Source organism: Mytilus trossulus, chromosome 3, assembly GCF_036588685.1.
Source record: "Mytilus trossulus isolate FHL-02 chromosome 3, PNRI_Mtr1.1.1.hap1, whole genome shotgun sequence".
NCBI lineage: Eukaryota > Metazoa > Mollusca > Bivalvia > Mytilida > Mytilidae > Mytilus > Mytilus trossulus.
This window is the reverse complement of record NC_086375.1, coordinates 13,379,459-13,398,839: the sequence shown is the minus strand read 5'-3', so window position 1 is coordinate 13,398,839 and position 19,381 is coordinate 13,379,459. Positions and strand designations below refer to the sequence as shown.

Genomic DNA, 19,381 nt, shown 5'->3' with positions numbered 1-19,381 from the left:
CTAAACTTCAAGGCAATATATTATAGTTATTTTCTAAGCTTTTGAATTTTGCAACATATATTTTCTACATAAGGAAATACCTGTACCAAGTCAGGAAACTGACAGCTGTTTTCCATTCATTTATTTGATTGTTTCAGCTTTCGAGTTTGCCATTTGATTAGGGACTTTCTCATTTGAATTTTCCTTGGAATTCAGTATTTTTGTCCTTTTTATTTTTTTGGTACCTTTTAAAGTCCCAATAAATAAAACTCTTGCAAAAGTTAATTGGTTTGCAGTTATTATACTGAGGTTTATCATTGTCTATTACATCATTTAATAAATAAAACTTGCTACTTGGATTCTATGCATTTCTAGAAATATAAATAGTATAGTATTTATAGTAACATCTGTGACACAATATTAAGAAATAAAGGCAATGAACAGTAATAAAAAATAATTTAAAAAAATAAGGAAATTTGTATCATGATGATAAATTGGAGACTTGTTTGCTTAATGTTCAGTGGCAAATATTTAAGGCATTTTCAGGGAAGATCATTTGAAGATGGCAATTGTTTTCTACAATTTGAATTATTGTATTTTTATATATATGCACATTATAATGTTTATTAAAGTTCAAACATATAACAGATAAACAGCTGATGACTATTTATCAAACAGTTCAATATGTCACCACGATAAATGTCAAATGATACTCAAATCTGTCTTTTGTTTAAGATACTTATCATCCTAATGTAAGTTTGAATTTGAATATTCTCCTCTATTATGTATAGATATTATCATTTGGCAAGTGATAAGAAAAAACATAATTTCTACCTACCTACCCAAACCTACAATGCATGGCAACATCAAACAATTTTTTAAGGTTGCCCCAATATGATGTGATTTCTCAAAAAAATATACATTTCTATGTAAAATTCACATACTGTAAACTAACTAATTTTTGCAAGCCATTTATTTTTGTGAATTTTATAGAAAAATAATTTGAAAATTTACAGTATTCTATTGTAGCGAAAAACATTTAGAGGCCATGAATCTACGATATATTTATTATTTTTTAGGATTTCAGTCGAGGAAAAAACCCAAATCTCAGAGGTTTACTCGGGAGGAGGAAGAAGAGGACAGTTTCTTTGATTTTATTTACAAAGTGAGATATATACTATTCTCTCATTATGTAAAGATTTAAAGTGGTTCTGTTTACATAGTTTTGTCTGAAAAAAATGATGAACCTTACTTAATTTAATCTCTAAATATGGGTATGGATTGGTAGAGAAAAAATAATACTAAGGTACGTGTCAGTTAAAAACATTAGTCAAGTAAAAAAAGGAAATGCCATTGCAAACTATCCCCCAGGCTCAATATCAAAGGAAAAGAAAATAGACAAACAGTAGTCCCCAACATAAGAAGAAGAATATAGCGACAGAAACCTGATCAATAAAAAGGCCTGTCATTTAATATGTTGATAGTATTTAAGTTCCTCATACATCATGAAATGGTCCCTAGATCATACCCGTAGCCAGGGGGGTTCGGGGGGTTTGATCGAACTCCCCCCTTGAAAACAAATAAGCACTGTTAAAGTCAATGTTCTGTTCGAATTGTGACTGTTAAAGTCGAGTTTGTGAGTCCAACAAACCCCCCCCCCTTGGAAATTCCTGGCTACAGGCCTGAAATTGTTCATGTATTGTATATACATCATGAAATGGTCCCTAAATATTCATGTATTATATTCAATCTATTACATATTTTAATTTCTATTTTTAGAAATATCGAGATGATGACGAAGAAGATTTCATCACAGAAGAAGATGTATGTATAATATGTATTATCGCTATTTTGTGCATTTTTCTTTTGATCTTTTTTTGTGATAATTTTCATACCATGCTTCTTGTTTGAGATGGAAAAATTATCGCTAGAAACTAAGGAGGCCATGTGGCGTTGCTAACGAAATTGACATGAAATTGACAACGTCGTCATAGGTAAAATAGCGATAAACAGATTATTATTGGTCATCTCAACTCTATTGCTTTTCTCACTTTCGCTGTACCAGCTCAAGCGAGAAAATCAATCTCGTTAAGATGATCAACAATAATCTATAATTAAAATCATGTTTACAGATAATTTTCTAATTGGCTTAACTCTACTACATTAAAAGAGTTCCCATGATAACAAGTCATTATTTTATTAAAAAGATTCATCAAATGTTGAATAATAAAGGAAAAGAGTTACTTGTATGAGTTTTGATATTTGTATTTGATTCATTTTTATCAGCATTTTTTAGTTATTTGAAATTAAATATCTTATGACTTAGCTGGAAGAAATTTTAAAAGCTGACATTATATTTATTTCCTATTGAAATATATTATGGAGTTTAATTGTTCAATTTTGATAAATGTTAATTATAAAAAGGAAATGTATTAAAAATGTGTTTTTTTAAAAAAAGGTCAGAAAAATTTGAAATGAATATAAATATATTTAATTGGGCTACCTTTCATGCTTATAAAGACATATTTGTAAGTTTCATTCCTGAAAGTTATTACAAAAACTGTTTACTTCCTTAATGTTATGACCGTAGTGTATTTACTTTTGTACTTTTATAAGAGACAAAAAAATGATGATGACAATCTATACATATATGACATTTTAATTTTTTTAATATGCACCAGCTGATAGATGCATTGATTTGATGTTCTTAAAGAGTAGAACTAACTTTGTGAATATTAAGATGAGACAGTGTCATTGAATATTAGATATTGCTTAACCAGTATTTGTGTCAGTTTTCGATTCGTTTGATTTTACCATTTGATTAGGGACTTACTGTTATGAATTTTCCTCAGAGTTAGGTATTTTTATGTTTTACTTTTTATCCCAGAAGGGGTAGCATTTCCACAGGAAACTTTAACCATTGAAAAAATTGGGAAACAAGTCGGGTAATTTCAAAAGACGTGTTTTTATAGCATTTCTTTGTGCGAAAGAAACTGGTTTAAACAAGGGGACATGTCAGGTGTTCTAAATGATTAAAAATTTTCTTCAGCACCTGTTATAAGAATTTTTATTGTTTTGTCAGCTACTGTAAATTCAGAAATTATTGCGATTTTGTCATTTTAGACTTTAATGCGATTTTAATTTTTACGATTTTGAAAAATATCCTGTTTAATTCATATAAAATATTTTGTTTACAACTCTGTCACATTTTTCGCAATAATAAAAACCTTGCAATAATTTCTGAATTTACAGTATAAGATAAATAAGTAATATATATATTATTGCTTGCCAGGAAGATCAACTGTATATAAGGTAGGAAAGAGTGTCTTATATAGTGAAGATATATATAGAATGTAGTGTAGGTATTTATAGAAATCTGTGCTGGTTTATATCATTTGCAATCCACTTTTATCATTTTTTTGGTAATCTGTGTGTAGTTTGTGTGTGCTTTTAGGTACTTTTATTGCTCACCTGGTTTATGTATTTCTGCCTTAATTTAAGAATAAGAAGATGTGGTATGATTGCCAATGAGACACCTCTGCACAAGAAAACGTTTGACATGATTGTTTTCAAGTTATGCATCCAAATTATGATAATTTTTTAATGAATTAAAATCAAGAGGTTTGAAAGGTACTAAATCTGATTAAAAAAAAATGATCTGGTGAAGGTAAATATATATTTCATTACAATAATTTTAGTAAGTTCATGTACACTTCAAATGATCTTTGTACATTTCCATTACTTGTGTCTGAAGTTTCAAAAAGAGAATAAATTATCTACTCTGTTGCACTTTAGAAGCGTTTTTTTTCCCTTCTTTTAATATCTGAGTAAGAATTGTAATTTTACCCCTCTTTTTTAAGCTTTTCAATTCTCGCCTTTAAACAAGTGAACTTTTATTTTCTACAGACTTTATGCATGGGTGGAATATTTATGTTGTACTTCCATATCACTCATAGCTTACTTAAACTTTCATTGACAAAAATATCACATATTGCAAACCACCTCATCATCGTCATATATATAGCACCTAGTGAAAGTTTCTGGAAACCCAGTTCTCTCTAGTTACTTGTTTGTGTTGTATCATCATATTTAAACATCTTCAATCAAATATTTGAAAACATATTTATTTATCTCATTATTTATTGTGTCATGTACACAAATTTACTGTGTTTTGAAATATGAATTGAAATTTAACTTATTTTAATATCTCTAAAAAAAATTTAAGCCAGTCGATAATCAGAAATAACTTTTAAAGGCTGTTGTCATGTGATTCTTATTTGTATTTTTAATATGTAAAAAGACAATTTCAGAATCCTTCCCGACAGGGATTTTAGTTACTGTGGATTTGTTGTTATCGGTGGGATAAAATTTTTTAGTGGATTTCATAGGTAAAGGTAAACCTTAAATTTAAATGTTCTTTCAAGTACAAATTCTCTGTATGCTCATATGCAGACTTGTACAAAACCACAAATACAATTTAGTTCCAAATGAATAGGTATCCACAAATAATAAATGAATCAACAGTTATACAATGCATTATTAATTGCTTTTTAATTTGTCATCCACTTTATCTTTGAACAGCTGAAAAAATTTCATTCCTACGACGATTGGTTGAAGGATAGAGATCCAAAGAAAAAGCCAAACCAAAGAACAAGGGTAAGTCAATCTATTTTAAAATTGCTTCAGTGGCGGATCCAGGGGGAGGGGGTTGCAGGTTTGAAACCCCCCTTTTTTTTTTTGATGATCAATGCATTTGAATCGGGACATGTGGTTGGAACCCCCTATTTATCCTATGTTAGGACACCCCCCCCCCCTCCTTTTTTTAAATGGCTGATCCGCCCCTATGCTTGATGCTTAGGCCATGGAAAATTAATTGTTGGTTTCCCCTAACATGGGAAAATTTTAGACCCGGCAGGCTTTTTTTTTTTTTTTTTGTAACCATGCATAATTTTATATCTATATGTTTTGTTTCCTCAACGGAACTTTAATCTTTCATATTTCCAACACATTTTGTTGTCAGTGCAATAAAAAAAAAAAAAAACTTTTTTTTCAGAAAAATTAAATGACCTGTTGATAAAACAATGACCGGGTCGGGTTAGGGGAAACCATGAATTATTTTTCCATGGCCTTAGTGCCACTTTTTTGTACTATTGCGCTATTACATGGACAGTCAGTTTTTATTGGTAAAGGAAACTGTAGTGACCAGGGAGAACCACCTACTTATGGTAGGAAATTTATGTATGTAGAGAATTTGGACCTTAAAAGATCAATTCTTGCCTTTGCCCTGTCAAGCTGGCTTTTTAGTGAGTTGGGAAAAGGTCATAGTTTGATAGATATTTTCACTACAGTTGTCTTAAAATTTAAACTTGAAGACAATAACTGAAGTAGGTCCTGCCAATCTGAGATTCCTTAAACTAGTATTCGATAGGATCTTGATTCTGACATATTAAAGGAAATGTCTTACTCTTTTAAGTATCAATAATTTTGCATATCCAATAATAATAAAAAAAAAATGTTCAATTTTTAAATTTTGCTTTTACAGAAAGCCAGAAAAAAGCTTAAAATGAAGTCAGATAAGCCAAAGACGATAAGTAAAAAACAGCAATTAGCAGAACAGCACAGGAGGGAAAAGGTATTGTATAAAGTCTGTATGTAATTGTACCCATATCAACAAAACCTAAATGTTTTTGATTTGTCAGTATGTCGTTTTGTTATCTTGTTAGATTCAATTTAAAAGTTTTAAAGGGGTTCAACTTGTAAACAAATTGGATGCATTAAGCTATCAGCAAAATTGAAAAAAAAAAATCTTTTATTTTTATTTGAGGTAAATGGGTGTCTGGGTAACACAAATTTCATTTAACCCTGAAGATTATTACCAGGTACATAAGTATATGAACCTTTCCATGCATATTGTTTTATTGTACAATACTTCAAAAAGAAATTTATTGTTATTTTGTGTGCAAATTCATAAAAAAAAACTTAGTCTTTGAATTGTGACTAGTTTTAGCAATACAAGTGTTTGTAACCCCATATGCTTCCTATATCATGCAGTCCATCAGGGTATATTTACTGCTATGAAGCAGAGGATGTATATCTTGGCCTTCTTTTACTTCAGATGTCCCAACCCATATAGAGCTCAAGTTAACTAAACCTCATATTTTTAGCTCTGTGTACAGGCCTCATTGTTACTTTGAGATGAAGAACAAAAATAAAAGCGCATATACAACACGTTTTGTTTTGAATTCTTGTAGCCAAAAGAAGTGTTCTAACAAAGTTTGAGTTCTGACTTTACAAGCCTGAATGCTATATGCATGAACATGGAACAAATGTTATATATAAATGTGCATGTCCAGTCTGAGCCACACGGTATTAGAGTTATATACATTTTTTAGGAAATGAAGGAAATTTCTGAAGAATTAAAAAACAAACTAAAGAAGAATGAAGCTACAAATCAAAAGTAAGTGCTGCATGCTTTATTCCATTTCTCTTTTGTTGGTAAATAGAGCTATAAACATTGCCGCTGGATCTGATTATCTTTTTATACCATACTGACTAGGTGCTTAATAGTAATCAGTCTTAAGTCCTTCCTTCATAAATTTGATTTGTTTTACAAATTAAGATCGAGAATAGAACCTAATTGGCTAAATTACAGTTCATCTTGGCATCATGCACTATCGATTGCGGAGGAATATTTAATTGGTAACTGAATGCATAATACTTTTATATTTTTGGGAAAATTTACGTTTCTGAAGTCTTTATATCTTGGAAATCTACATATCTGACCACGTTTTTAGTTATTTTGCCATTTTTAATAGTCAATTTTGATCAGGTGTATCAAAGCTTAAAGTGCAAATGTCTATAGTCAATTTGGTTTAGATGTATCAAAGTTTAAAGCGTAAATGTCATTAAGTGTTAGATGTAAATTAGTAAAAAAACATCATTTCACAATGAAGATAATACATTGCCCAATCTGTTACAATCAATAAAATGAAACATCAACAAAATTCAATGTTTCTAAAACAAAATGAACAGCTTCAGGCCAATAAAAATCTATTTTACTGTACTATCTGTCCGGCAAAAGATTCAGTTTCTAAAAAATGATTCATACCTGTCAAGTGACCCGTTTTCTGCGGGTGTGACCCGAGATTTTCACAGTTTTGAGGAATCTCCCGGAACACCCGCCGGGTCATTGAAATAACCCGGGAATTCCGAAAATGACCCGATTTCACCCATATTTCTTAGCCTTGAGATTGATTTCATAAGTAATATTTCTTTGAAATACCTGCAAATTCGTAATTCTTCCATGAACAGGAAGATCATCTAGCTATTTAAACTGTCAAATTAAGTGACCCATTAAGTGCATGGCTTCACTTGACAGCTTTGGTGTCAAACACACTGTTAATTAACACCAATTACCTTAGCTTTAGGTCGTAAATAAATTGCATTATTGGTTTGCAAAACATATTTCAACTAGACAGTTACTTCCCCTTATTTGTCACCATTCAAAATTATTCCTTATATTTACGTTTTATGGGTGAAAAAGATTAAATCATGATAATATAAAATTCAAATACATATTGAAAAATAAATTTGTATTATTTTTATACCTTTATACAATATTTTAAAAAAAAAATGTAAATTATTTTTTACATTTATACTTCTTTTAACTGTATTACTATATTTTATCATAATCTTATTTCCTTTTCAAGAAATTGATCAAGCATCAATATTCATTACATTCAGTCATGTCTCAGTCCTTACAGCTGAACGGACGTGCTGGGTCAGCTCTCCTTTACCCGCTATCTTCGATGAGGGTATACAGTTAGATGTTCAACGACTTACTACTTAAGATGACAGAAACCAATCCATGCCGTACAGAGAGACGTAGTAGTTGGCGTACCCGCGTTAACATGCCTCCAAAACCATTGTCTATTATGGGGAGTGTCATGCCGATTAACGTCCGAGGGCTGTATCCTAGGCTGTTGGGTGATACGACCTTCATTTCACTGCCTCACGGCTTTGGTCCTGATAACGCTTCCTGTCATCTTCTGAACTACGTCCGAGAGCATCTACCAGTACTCCTTCATCGAGGCTAGCGGGCTGTCAAGCTGACCAAACTGGCCCTGAAAGCAGCCGTTAGTGAAGAAAAACATCAAAATAGTAAACAAAGAAAAATCAACTCACCAAAACCAAGATGGCGGCCTACATATTGCGACCTCCACTACTTGTTCCTGACCCATGGCATCAAATCATTTAAAGCTCACCAAACGCCTTCGGGCACCGAGCCGACCGTGCGAGGGCTGAAAGGCCAGTCAAGGTCGTAAAACACTTCCATATATATAAGAAATTGATGATGTAATTGAAGGCTACTAAGCCAGTGCCTCAAACAATAAAATATCACATCTTACAGCAGATTTCAGTCAGTATGTAGCTTATGATAATATCTTTGGTTAGCTTGCTTGTTAGCTGAACTGTGAAGTCATTGTTAGGTAAGGTATACTACCCTCCTTTTAAAGTAGCTTAGTCCTACAGAAAGATAGATTGGTTATCAGTTGGGCTAGATTACTATTAAAGGAGGGTACTTTACCTAACCTAACAATGACTTCACGGTTCAGCTAACAAGCAAGCTAACCAAAGATATTGCCATTAGCTACATACTGACTGAAATCTGCTGTAAAAGTAAATTCTAACCACACTAAACCTTGCACTAAACCTTGCTGATTATAACAAAAGTAATGAATGCAAGACTGTGATGCACAAATTTATAAAAATCTGTAAAAGTGCATTGAAATAATAATTAATAGGATTTAAAATGAATTAACCAAGTGAACATGCATTGATGTATTGGTATCTTTGATATACATTATAAGAAAATGTACCATAATACTGAAATTTAGCTCGAAAAAGTTTGTACGCATTATGACCTGAGATTTGATTCTTCAATGCAGGTCATGACCTGCATTTTCATCGTCACAGGTTGACAGGTATGTGATTAAAGGTACAAAACATGGGGTATTTTTTTAATGAATATCAGACTTGTGTTCCTCCTCTTGTGTTTTCTCATAAAGTACTGCATATTTTCTTTATCTTATTACACAGTATTGTTGAGAAAGTTGAATCATTTTGACAGACTTAATTTTTTTCTGGATTTTTTATGCATTTTGAAAATACAGTAGATTTTGAAGCAAAATTACAATTCAAAAGGTGGATTTAGAGGGTGGCAAGGGCCTTCATCCTCCTGTCCCATTCCTGGAAAATAATCTGTTTGATTAAATGGGGAATCACTGAAGTTTGACCCGAGCAGGCCCTGTTTTAGTCCGTGGATCCACACTTGCAAACATTTCTGAATCTGCCACTGCAATTATTACATTACTTTATTTGTTGTTCTAATTTAAAACCATCTGTTACCATTGATTAGGTTGTGATGGAAAGCTCATAAATGAATATAAAATACTCGATAATTGGTCTTATTGTAGAAATTTTATTCTTTATCATTTGTTTATGACAAATTTTGGAAGACTGAAGATATTTAACATCTTTTGCAATATAGGATTTTTGATTAAGCTTTGAATATCAATTTTGTCAATTTGATACTTGAAAATATCTCTTTTTTCAATAATTTCATTTTAAATTTTTTTTGAAATTAGAAAAACAGATAGGAGTATTATTTTAATAAAGATAAAAAACAGGGTAAGTAACTCTACCCACAATTAATTCCTAATATTTACAAAAAACATTTTTTGTACAATATATAAACAAAGCAAGCAAGCTCACCAAAGTCTTGCTATGTATGCATTAGGAAATTAGCTCTTTTTCAAATACATGATATTTTATTTCACTAGCTAGAAAATTCATTAAAATAAGGTTGTATTCCCAGATGAAATAATTTTGAAATAGTAAAAGAATTTATTTTTTTTAGTTTGAAGAATGCTGCTTCAAGTCAGAAAAATAATGGGTATGCATTTAACTATTAGATATGTCTGATACTTCAATCATTATTTGGATTTTGTTTGTTTGTTTGTTTTGTCAGATTCCTGTATGTACGTTAGCAATTCTCATTTTTAAGCTCACCTGGCCCAAAGGCCCAAGTGAGCTTTTATCTTCACTTTGCATCCATTGTCTACGTAGTTGTTAACTTTTACAAATATCTTCTTCTCTGAAACTACTGTGCCAAATTAAACCAAACTTGGTAACAATCATCATTGAGGAGTCTAGTTTAAAAATTGTCCGGTGACCTGGCCAACCAACCATGATGGTCGCCATGGCTAAAAATAGAACATAGGGGTAAAATGTAGATTTTGGCTTATATCTCTGAAACCAAAGCATTAAGAGCAAACCTGACATGATGTAAAATTGTTAATCAGGTCAAGATTCATCTGTTCTTAAATTTTCTGATGATTCGTAGAAGCCGTTGTTGGGTTACTGCCCCTAAATTGGTAATTTAAGGAATTTTTTGCTGTTTTTGGTTATTATCTTGCATATTAATATAGATAGTGATAAACTGTAAACAGAACTAGTGTTCAGCAAAGTAAGATCTACAAATAAGTCAAATGATCAATTGACCTCTTCAGAAGTTATTGCCCTTTATAGTCAACTTTACAAATTTTTCTTAAATTAATGTAATCTTTTACAAATATCTTCTCTGAAACTACTAAGACAAAATCTAACAAAACTTTTCCGCAATCATCATAAGGGTATCTAGTTATAAAAATGTATCTGATGACCCTTCCCTGAACCAAGATGGCAGACATGGCTAAAAAAAGTACATAGCTTAAAATGCATTTTTTGGCTTATATCTCTGAAACTGATTGAAGCATTTAGGGCAAATCTGACTGGTAGCAAAAATGTTCATCAGATTTTGATATATCTCCCCTGAAATTTTCAGACAAATTTGACAACCAGTTGTTGGGTTACTGACCCTATTAATATAGTAATTTTTAACCGGATTATTGTGACAAAAATGTCGGTTATTGATATGGGGATGTTTTACCGTTCAGGAGTTATGGTTAATATGTTGTTACTGATGACAAAATGGAGGTCAAGTTCAATAATGACGATTTTGACTTTTACCGTTCAGGAGTTATGGTTCTTGAAAGATTGAAAAATGGAGTTTCCAGTTGTGTCCGTGCATTTACGCATGAACTGTTCCACCAAAGCTTCCCAAATTTCAATATGTTGTTACTGATGACAAAACAGAGGTCAAGTTCAATAATGACGATTTTGACTTTTACCGTTCAGGAGTTATGGTTCTTGAAAGATTGAAAAATGGAGTTTCCAGTCGTGTCCGTGCAATTACGCATGAACTGTTCTACCAAAGCTTCCCAAATTTTAATATGTTGCTACTGATGACAAAATAGAGGTCAAGTTCAATAAGGCCACACCAATGTAATTTCTTGTTCTACGGATTTTTGGACTCCAAAAATTGGGGCGAGCGAGCGATTTGAAAATTTTAATAAAAAAATATTTAATTTGCAAATTTTTGAGGCGAAGCTTAAAAAGTAAAGGCGAGCGATTATAATTTTTTTTTGTAAACATAAAATATAGGTTTTGACTATATTAAAACTTGATTTATCACTTGTACCTTGACATTTCTTTAATTTATGAAGTATTTTTTCCCTGTTCGACAAGAAATAATTGAATAATTAAATCTGGTCTATGTATGTGTGACTGACAATGAGACAATTCTCCATCCAAGTCATATTCAGGTTCAGAACAACCCCTTAATGTTATGAATATCCCTTTTATGAGGGGTCATAATATATTTTTTTTGTAAAAACACTTTAAGTACAAAAGGGCTTATATTTTCCCAAAGAACTATAATATTTGGTATTAAATGGTCAAAACATGTCCAAGAATTTTGTTATATTCCTGGACTTTAACCATGTTAACACATTTACTTTAACAGTTTAATATTATTCAAAATAAGTGGACCCATCCCTCTTTTAGAAAAGTTGTTTAAAATATAATGTATTTCTCCTCTTTTTGAGTAAAAAATTCTAAGTTGTCAAAGGTTTTGTATAGTAGCACTGTACAAATCCTTAGTATTTCTATTTTCTTTTCTACAACACACTGAACAGTAAACATGGTAAAATGACCCCTTCAAGGCCCTTGTCTGAGGGAGGGTTAGTCCCAACCTGATAATAACATATAATAGGTCAAAGTACGGCCTTTTACACAGTGCTTTGATCAAGACCAACCAGCAAGCTATAAGGGACCACAACTAAGTATTGTAAACAATTCGAACAGGAAAACCAACGATCTAAATTATATTTCCAAACGGGAAAAATTTACCAATGAACCACATCAACAAACGATAACTGCTGAACGACAGGTCTCTGAATCAACCAGGACAGGTGCACAAACCTGCAGCGGGTATGACCGTCACCATACATTATAATTGCAGTTGAAGGCAAATCCTTCAGAAGTTCTTTGTACTTTATTTTAACAACGAACATTTTTTTTATAGGGAATATAAGTTAGGGGGAAAGAAACCAACGTTTTGTTCTATACTGGTATTTCTATTTATATCGGAGCACTCTCGCTTGGAATAAATTGGCTCCATTCTGAAACAAATATTCTCGCAGATAATTACAGTGTTGTGGGGTGCTGATAGGTTTAAAATCGTTATATAAAGGCTAGAATGTGATTTTAAAAAACAAATGTTGAGATCTTTACATAATATTTACAAAAAAAACGATGCGGGAAATGGACATGATTTCATATCCGGATGCGGTTTTGAAAAAAATAGGTGCGGGCGGGTCCGTAGAACAAGGAATCAAATTGGTGTGGCCTAATGACGATTTTAATTTTTACCGTTCAGGAGTTATGGTTCTTGAAAGATTATTAAATGGGGTTTCCATTCATGTTGTTGCATTTACTCATGAACCATTCAATCTAAGCTTTTCAAATTTGATTATGTTGATACTGATGACAAAATGGAGGTCAAATTTGATATTGACGATTTTCACTTTCACCATTCATCAGTAATGGTTCTTGTGATATTGCCAGGACACAAATAAATGTTATAAATCCGGTTTGCTGTCGTTGTGACAGCCTCTTGAATGGAAATTTTCTAGTTTTTTGCTATTATCTTTGATATTATTTTAGTATCTAATGATATCTTATACTATAAATTATGATTTTAACCTTATTTTACATGATTTCCAAAGCATCAGTAAATACAGGTGAGCGACACAGGCTCTTTAGAGCCTATAATTTGGAATTTCCCATGTCCCGCTAGACTTCATTTCCTGTTTTCACGGCACTAAAATTTGGCTTTCACTTGTCACGCTTACTAAAAGATAGACAATCTCTTGTCACGCTTAGACCCCAGCGAGACCCACTTTGAAGAGAATATGGCATTATTAGTCAACTGACAACATGGTCCAATGATAAATGTTGTTTTTATGCCCCACCTACAATAGTAATTGTGTGTTTTTATTATGCTTAGTTTATTTACAATCTCCTGGAAATTAAAGGCATTTGGCACATAGAATTTATAACATTGATTTCATATCCTGGCTTTGTTTTTATGCTTCAATGGTCAGAAAAAGTTTATATGATCCATTTTGTAAAACCAAAATGTTAAAGACTCAAAATATCATGAAGTTGTAATTGATAAAGTAGATCATACTTGTTTTTTCTAGTTTATGCTTACCTTCAGGCTAATCGTTTTATTCCTTAAATATACTTTGGTATACAGACAAATTACAGGTAAATTTGTCAGCATTCTAGGAATAGAGTTAATTTGTCGTAATGTAAGTTTATGTCATACTAAAATAAATATAAAGACTATTAATTAAATTTTTTTAATATAAATTCGAAATAAAAATAAAGACTACTAATTTAGACTTTTAACATAAATTCAAAATAAATACACTTTAGATATAAATTCAATAAAGCAGTGTAATAGTTTCTCCTGTGTGTTCATTCTTGTTTAATAAGAATAACTGTTAAAAAAAAAACACATTTAAATTTGTTCTTTTTCAATTTACTATGAAATTCAGAATATATGTCTCATTTAAAAAAAAAAGCAACTGACCATAATCAAAAAGATATTTTTAATGATTTATCTGAAGAAATTAAGATATTTTTAATGACTTATTTGAAGAATTTAAGACTCACGCAAGACAATAAAGGTTGTTGCTTTCTCTCCACCTAATCTAAGATAATATTCAAATTATATATAGTGAAAATATTGACGTGAAATTATCTATATTATAGTATTTGATTAACCCATATTTGATAATTCAAATGGCTTAATAAATTACATTTATAAAAACAAACTTTTTATACATATAGCAAGACTGATCCAATGATGAGGTCAATTATTTTTATTAAGATGTCAAATTACCTCGTATATGTAGAATTATAAAAAGAAGGGAATCTGTGTTACAGCCAATTTCAATGAGTGTGTAGGCAACGGTAATATCTTTGGTTAGCTTGCTTGCTAGCTGAACTGTGAAGTCATTGTTAAGTTAGTTAAACTACCCTCCTTTAAGAGTAGACTAGTCCAACAGATAAACAATCTTATCTGTCTATATGACTAGGCTATTTAGAAAAGAGGGTGGTTACCTTACCTAACAATGACTTCACGGTTCAGCTAGCAAGCAAGCTAACCAAAGATATTACCTTAGCATACACTCTAATTGAAATTGGCTGTAAATATCTCAATAGCAATAGTTATACAATTTTATTGGAGTTTTATGTTTATTTTTTGACTTAACTTTTCACATCCACACCAGTAGCATCAGCATAGCTATAAAATGAAGTTACTATTTCTAAGTTTTCACCTTTTTCTTCTGTTATGACAATAATGACAGCATGAACTCATTAAAAGTTGCGGAGTCCATCAACTGGTCTTTGACTGATTTTAATGAAATTTTGTATAAAGTGTTATTAATACTGATCTGTTGATATATTTTCTGAATACAAGTTTTATATTTAAGGATTGATGATGCAGAAATTATGAAAGAAGTTGAAATGCAGTTAAAAGAAAATAGAAAAAATGAACTACAGAGTTCAAAGATCACGACAGAATCTACCAACAATAAGAAGAAAAAAAGGAAGGCATTGAAAGAAATTGTAAGTTTGAGTGCATAATATATAATTTCATTTTACTCATAATTCTTGGAAAAAAATAGGTAACCATCCACAATCGTTAATTTTAAAGGCCTTTAACCCCACCCCTCTTGACCCCTCATCTTAACCCCAAACGACTACAATAAATTTTGCAACAACCCGTAATTATTTGAATACCCAAAACTTTGTACATACTTAAATGATCCAAAAGGACATAAAGTAGAGCCAAATACGGACAAATATGCTTTGATATTTTGGCCTTCCTTACATTACAATTTTTGCTCACCGGTCTTTTTGAAATAAGCTTTAAACTTAGTATAATACAAATCAAGTATGGAATGTTCATTACTAGCAATACTTTTTGAAATATAAGTCAAAGTAGGGTTATGATACAGGAGTTTACTTAACATGAAAAAAAGAAAGAGTAACCTGGGCAAGGTATCCAATTACCAAATTTTCTTGTTGATAATGTTTAATATTTTTTGTAGAAAAAGCAAATTAAAGAAGATGCTATTAAAACTCTGAAGAGGGACATTGAAAAAGAAAAGAGCCCTGTACCTACAGCAAGTACAAAGACAGATTTGTTTGGATCTCTGAACAATGACCTTAACATTAAACAAATGGTAAATGTATTTGTTTGTAAAACATGGATTTTGATCATTACTTTCCTGGTCTTGTCTAATATTTTGAAAACTCTATATACTGCTGCTTTCTCAGGAGTGATCAACCTATTGTTTGGTAACTAACTGACTTCCGAAGAGGCTAACGCCCATTATATGAAGTGGCTTTGCCTATTTCTCTACTTCTAGACAAAACGAAAATATTAAAGTCTGGGCTGTCTGCACCTTAAATTAAGAACAACTAATGAATGGAATATATACGATAGATTACATGTTTAACGAAACATGTTATTGCACATTACTTGCAACCATTCTTCAGTACTTGTTTTGGTAAATGCACGTTTATTGAATGATTACTGAAAAGTTTTCAAAATTACTGAAATTTTGATAGATTGTTATTGATTTTGCCAAGGATTTGTATAGTTAGAAGGATTGGAATCTCGCGGTTTATCGTAATCTCTTCCGCGGCGAGACTTCACACTACTCGCCACTACTTCTACATTTCGAACTCGTCACTTACGATATCGGAACGTAATTTTTGTACACATGTATCGAGTTGTTTTCTTATTTTTGTCACGTATAGACTATATCATTATGGTAACGGACTTTATTCCTTCTTAAATGTAAATATAAATGTATATAATGTAAATATTATTGATTATCACTTGATTTTCAATTGACAAATAGCGTAATTTAAGTGATTTATTTGATGGAGATTGTAACGCAATGTGTATTATATTACGACAGTTGACAATGTGTTTACAAGTATGTATCTTCTGCCAAAGAAATGAAAACAAAATCTCATTCTTGTAAATGATGTCATTATATAGATATAGGGAGATGTGGTGTGAGTGCCAATGAGACAACTCTCCATCCAAATAACAATTTAAAAAGTAAACCATTATAGGTTAAAGTACGGTCTTCTCTATAGCTATTTTCAACTTAAGAAACTATCAATCTGTGGGAAACAGGTGCAAAACCATATTTGTGGCAAAAAAGAATTGACCACACATTTCAGGACGAATAATTTGCGTTTTATATACATGTCAGTGGCTGATCTTTTTCATAAGGTTGGGACAAGTACTGTTAAAAAGGGGGCCCAGTCAGCTAAACCTTATCAAACTGCCTCAATCTGCATGTTACTCTTTATGTTCATGTAGCTAGCTGGTTTCAATCATCTTAAAGCAGCAACCATTTGATATTTTTTTGGGAGGGGGCTATGAATTTGTTTTCTGTGCAAACTTTTTTTGCCTTCGTCGAAGAACAATCTATTTTTAAGCGACAAACCGAAAACATTTTTTTCTTTCACTTCTAGCATTACATATAGTGGCAGCTGAGGGTGAAACAAACATTTTTTTTCTCTCAGGGTCCAAAACAAATTATTGTTTTCACCAAATACTGGAAACAAACTTTTTTTTCCAATAAAAACATAGCCCCCCCCCCCCCCCCCCCCCCCCGAAAATCTAATGGTTGCTGCCTAACCATGATAAAGGCATTAAAGACATGTTAGCCAGTGTGTACTGCAAGCAATGTTTTTAATTGTACTATTAAATAAATAACATTACAGCTCTAAATGAACTTTTCTTTCTTGTCAGAGTACTTAACTCATTTGTGCATGAATTAAATAGGACAACCTTATAGTGTCAGCTCTCTGTCATAACGGCCACTCAAGTAGTCAATCATGAAATTACTCCTGGTTAATATGTACGGGTGTATTACACATGTAGTAAAATACAGAAGTTAACTTGAAAAGAGCGACATGTCATATATCAAAGAAGACTTCTTTCATCTTTTTCTGACTGTACATAGGAGGTAAGTTACAGCAGATTACATCAAGAATTAAAATAAAAGTCTTACTTTTCTGTTAGTAACTTTAATGCTTGCTAGGTCTTAACAGTGGCGACTAGATATTTATCAATAAATGTCTTTGTAAACATGACAAAAATGTTTAATGTCTAAAAGTAGATACTTTTTGTACAATTTTGGCTTGTATGGACTTTATAGTGCTCAATTACAAATACATGTAAAACAATAACTTCTGTCTATCAAGATTAGAAATAAAGATTGATTGAATACTTGCTTACCGGGACATCAACATCATTTGAACTTTGGTGAACTGAGCTGTCTCATTCGATTGACAATCATACCACACCTCTAAACTTTTATGTCTTAACTTTAAATTTGGTATACAAACTATATTTTTTTTACATGTTTTATGTATGGACTGTTGGTTTCATTCATCTATTATACATTTGTACATGTAGACAACTAGTTTTTTAAATCTTCATTTGATATTAGATGGATAGTTGTCTCATTTCAATCATATCCTATGTGTCCTTGCTTATCTTACTAGTCTACACATCCTCATAGACATTAATCACACAGATTTATATGAAAAACTGGATAAATAAAGTCTGTGACATGAAAGATAATAGTCAATATACCCTCAACACCAAGCAGATTAGGCAAATATTAAATGATTCTGGCATGTAAAGGAATTTAAAATATTCAATGATTTATTTTTTATTAAAATAATAGATATAATCTAGTTCAGCTGGTATCAGGTGCATGTGATTATCTCACGATTATAGTCACTATCAAATTCCCCTACACACAAAGTGTAGCTCTCCATGTTTTGCTAAAAGAGATTGTATTTAATGATCCAATAAAATACTGTTGGTATATCTTTCCATAGGTGATATTTGGAGGAACGTTCTAGTCAATAGTCACATTAAGTTGTACCAATACTCAAGTATTTCTATTTGAAGGCATGCCATATGTCAGTCCACATGATTAGTACATGAATGGTCAACTGCTTAAGACTTTTTTGAGGACTTTTCTTGTGCCTGGCCTTTTCTTCTTGACATTCACCAGTTTGGGCAATTTGGGAAATACTGGAAAAAAATGTGAAATATAGTTACATGTGGCACTTACAATACAATAGGATATGGCTTAAATTATTTCAATATAAAATCTGTCTTAACAATAGTAATATTACCTTTATATCTCTGCTCGAACAATTATATTTGCAAGATTTATGTTAGTTTTGTAATCTATGGGTTTATGCTACATATATGCCAGCTTGTGCAAATTCAGGAGTTATCTACATGTAGCAATGTTTCTAAAAAAAAAATATATTTTCAATATTGTAGGATCATTTGATGTCACATACAAAAATAAATACAAAAAAATATAAAATCATACTTTAAATTAATGGTGCTTGCTTAACTACAAACCTATATATATATACACATTTACTTATACATGTATATCATAATAGGTAATGCAGGACCTAAATGAATCATTGATTATGTAGCACATTGTCATTACATGCATGTTGGTGTTCAAACGACAAATTGATATTTTCATATCTTCACAATATTGAAATTAAACAATAAAAAAATATGGGAAAATTTAATATAGAGTGATTTAGGGGAAAAAATGGAACTATTTGGGTATTTCTAAAGATATCTATATAAAATAACTGAATAATAGACAACGATTATCTTACGGGGCAATGGATAATAAAATTAAGATACAGTACACTACAAAATATAATAAATAACCAGTTTAAAAGAGTACAACATTTGTTTGCTTGATGGCTATGAAGGAAGACACCTTGCAAGGCTATTTCTATTTTTTTCTTTTACACCGTTGCAGGAAAACATCTTGCAAGGCCTTTTTAATGTATGATTTGACGC

At 31.4% G+C, this 19,381-nt stretch overlaps 1 protein-coding gene across 1 annotated transcript in view; it reads left to right on the top strand.

Moving 5' to 3' along the window:
* LOC134710190 (uncharacterized) overlaps positions 1–19,381 on the top strand; it is a 44,261-nt gene that overhangs the window by 12,244 nt on the left and 12,636 nt on the right. The window contains exons 6-13 of the mRNA XM_063570416.1: positions 1,059–1,144; positions 1,759–1,803; positions 4,561–4,635; positions 5,522–5,611; positions 6,372–6,436; positions 9,899–9,934; positions 14,928–15,063; positions 15,549–15,683. Coding sequence (XP_063426486.1) covers positions 1,059–1,144; positions 1,759–1,803; positions 4,561–4,635; positions 5,522–5,611; positions 6,372–6,436; positions 9,899–9,934; positions 14,928–15,063; positions 15,549–15,683 — 668 coding nt within the window. The remainder of the gene's footprint in view (positions 1–1,058; positions 1,145–1,758; positions 1,804–4,560; positions 4,636–5,521; positions 5,612–6,371; positions 6,437–9,898; positions 9,935–14,927; positions 15,064–15,548; positions 15,684–19,381) is intronic.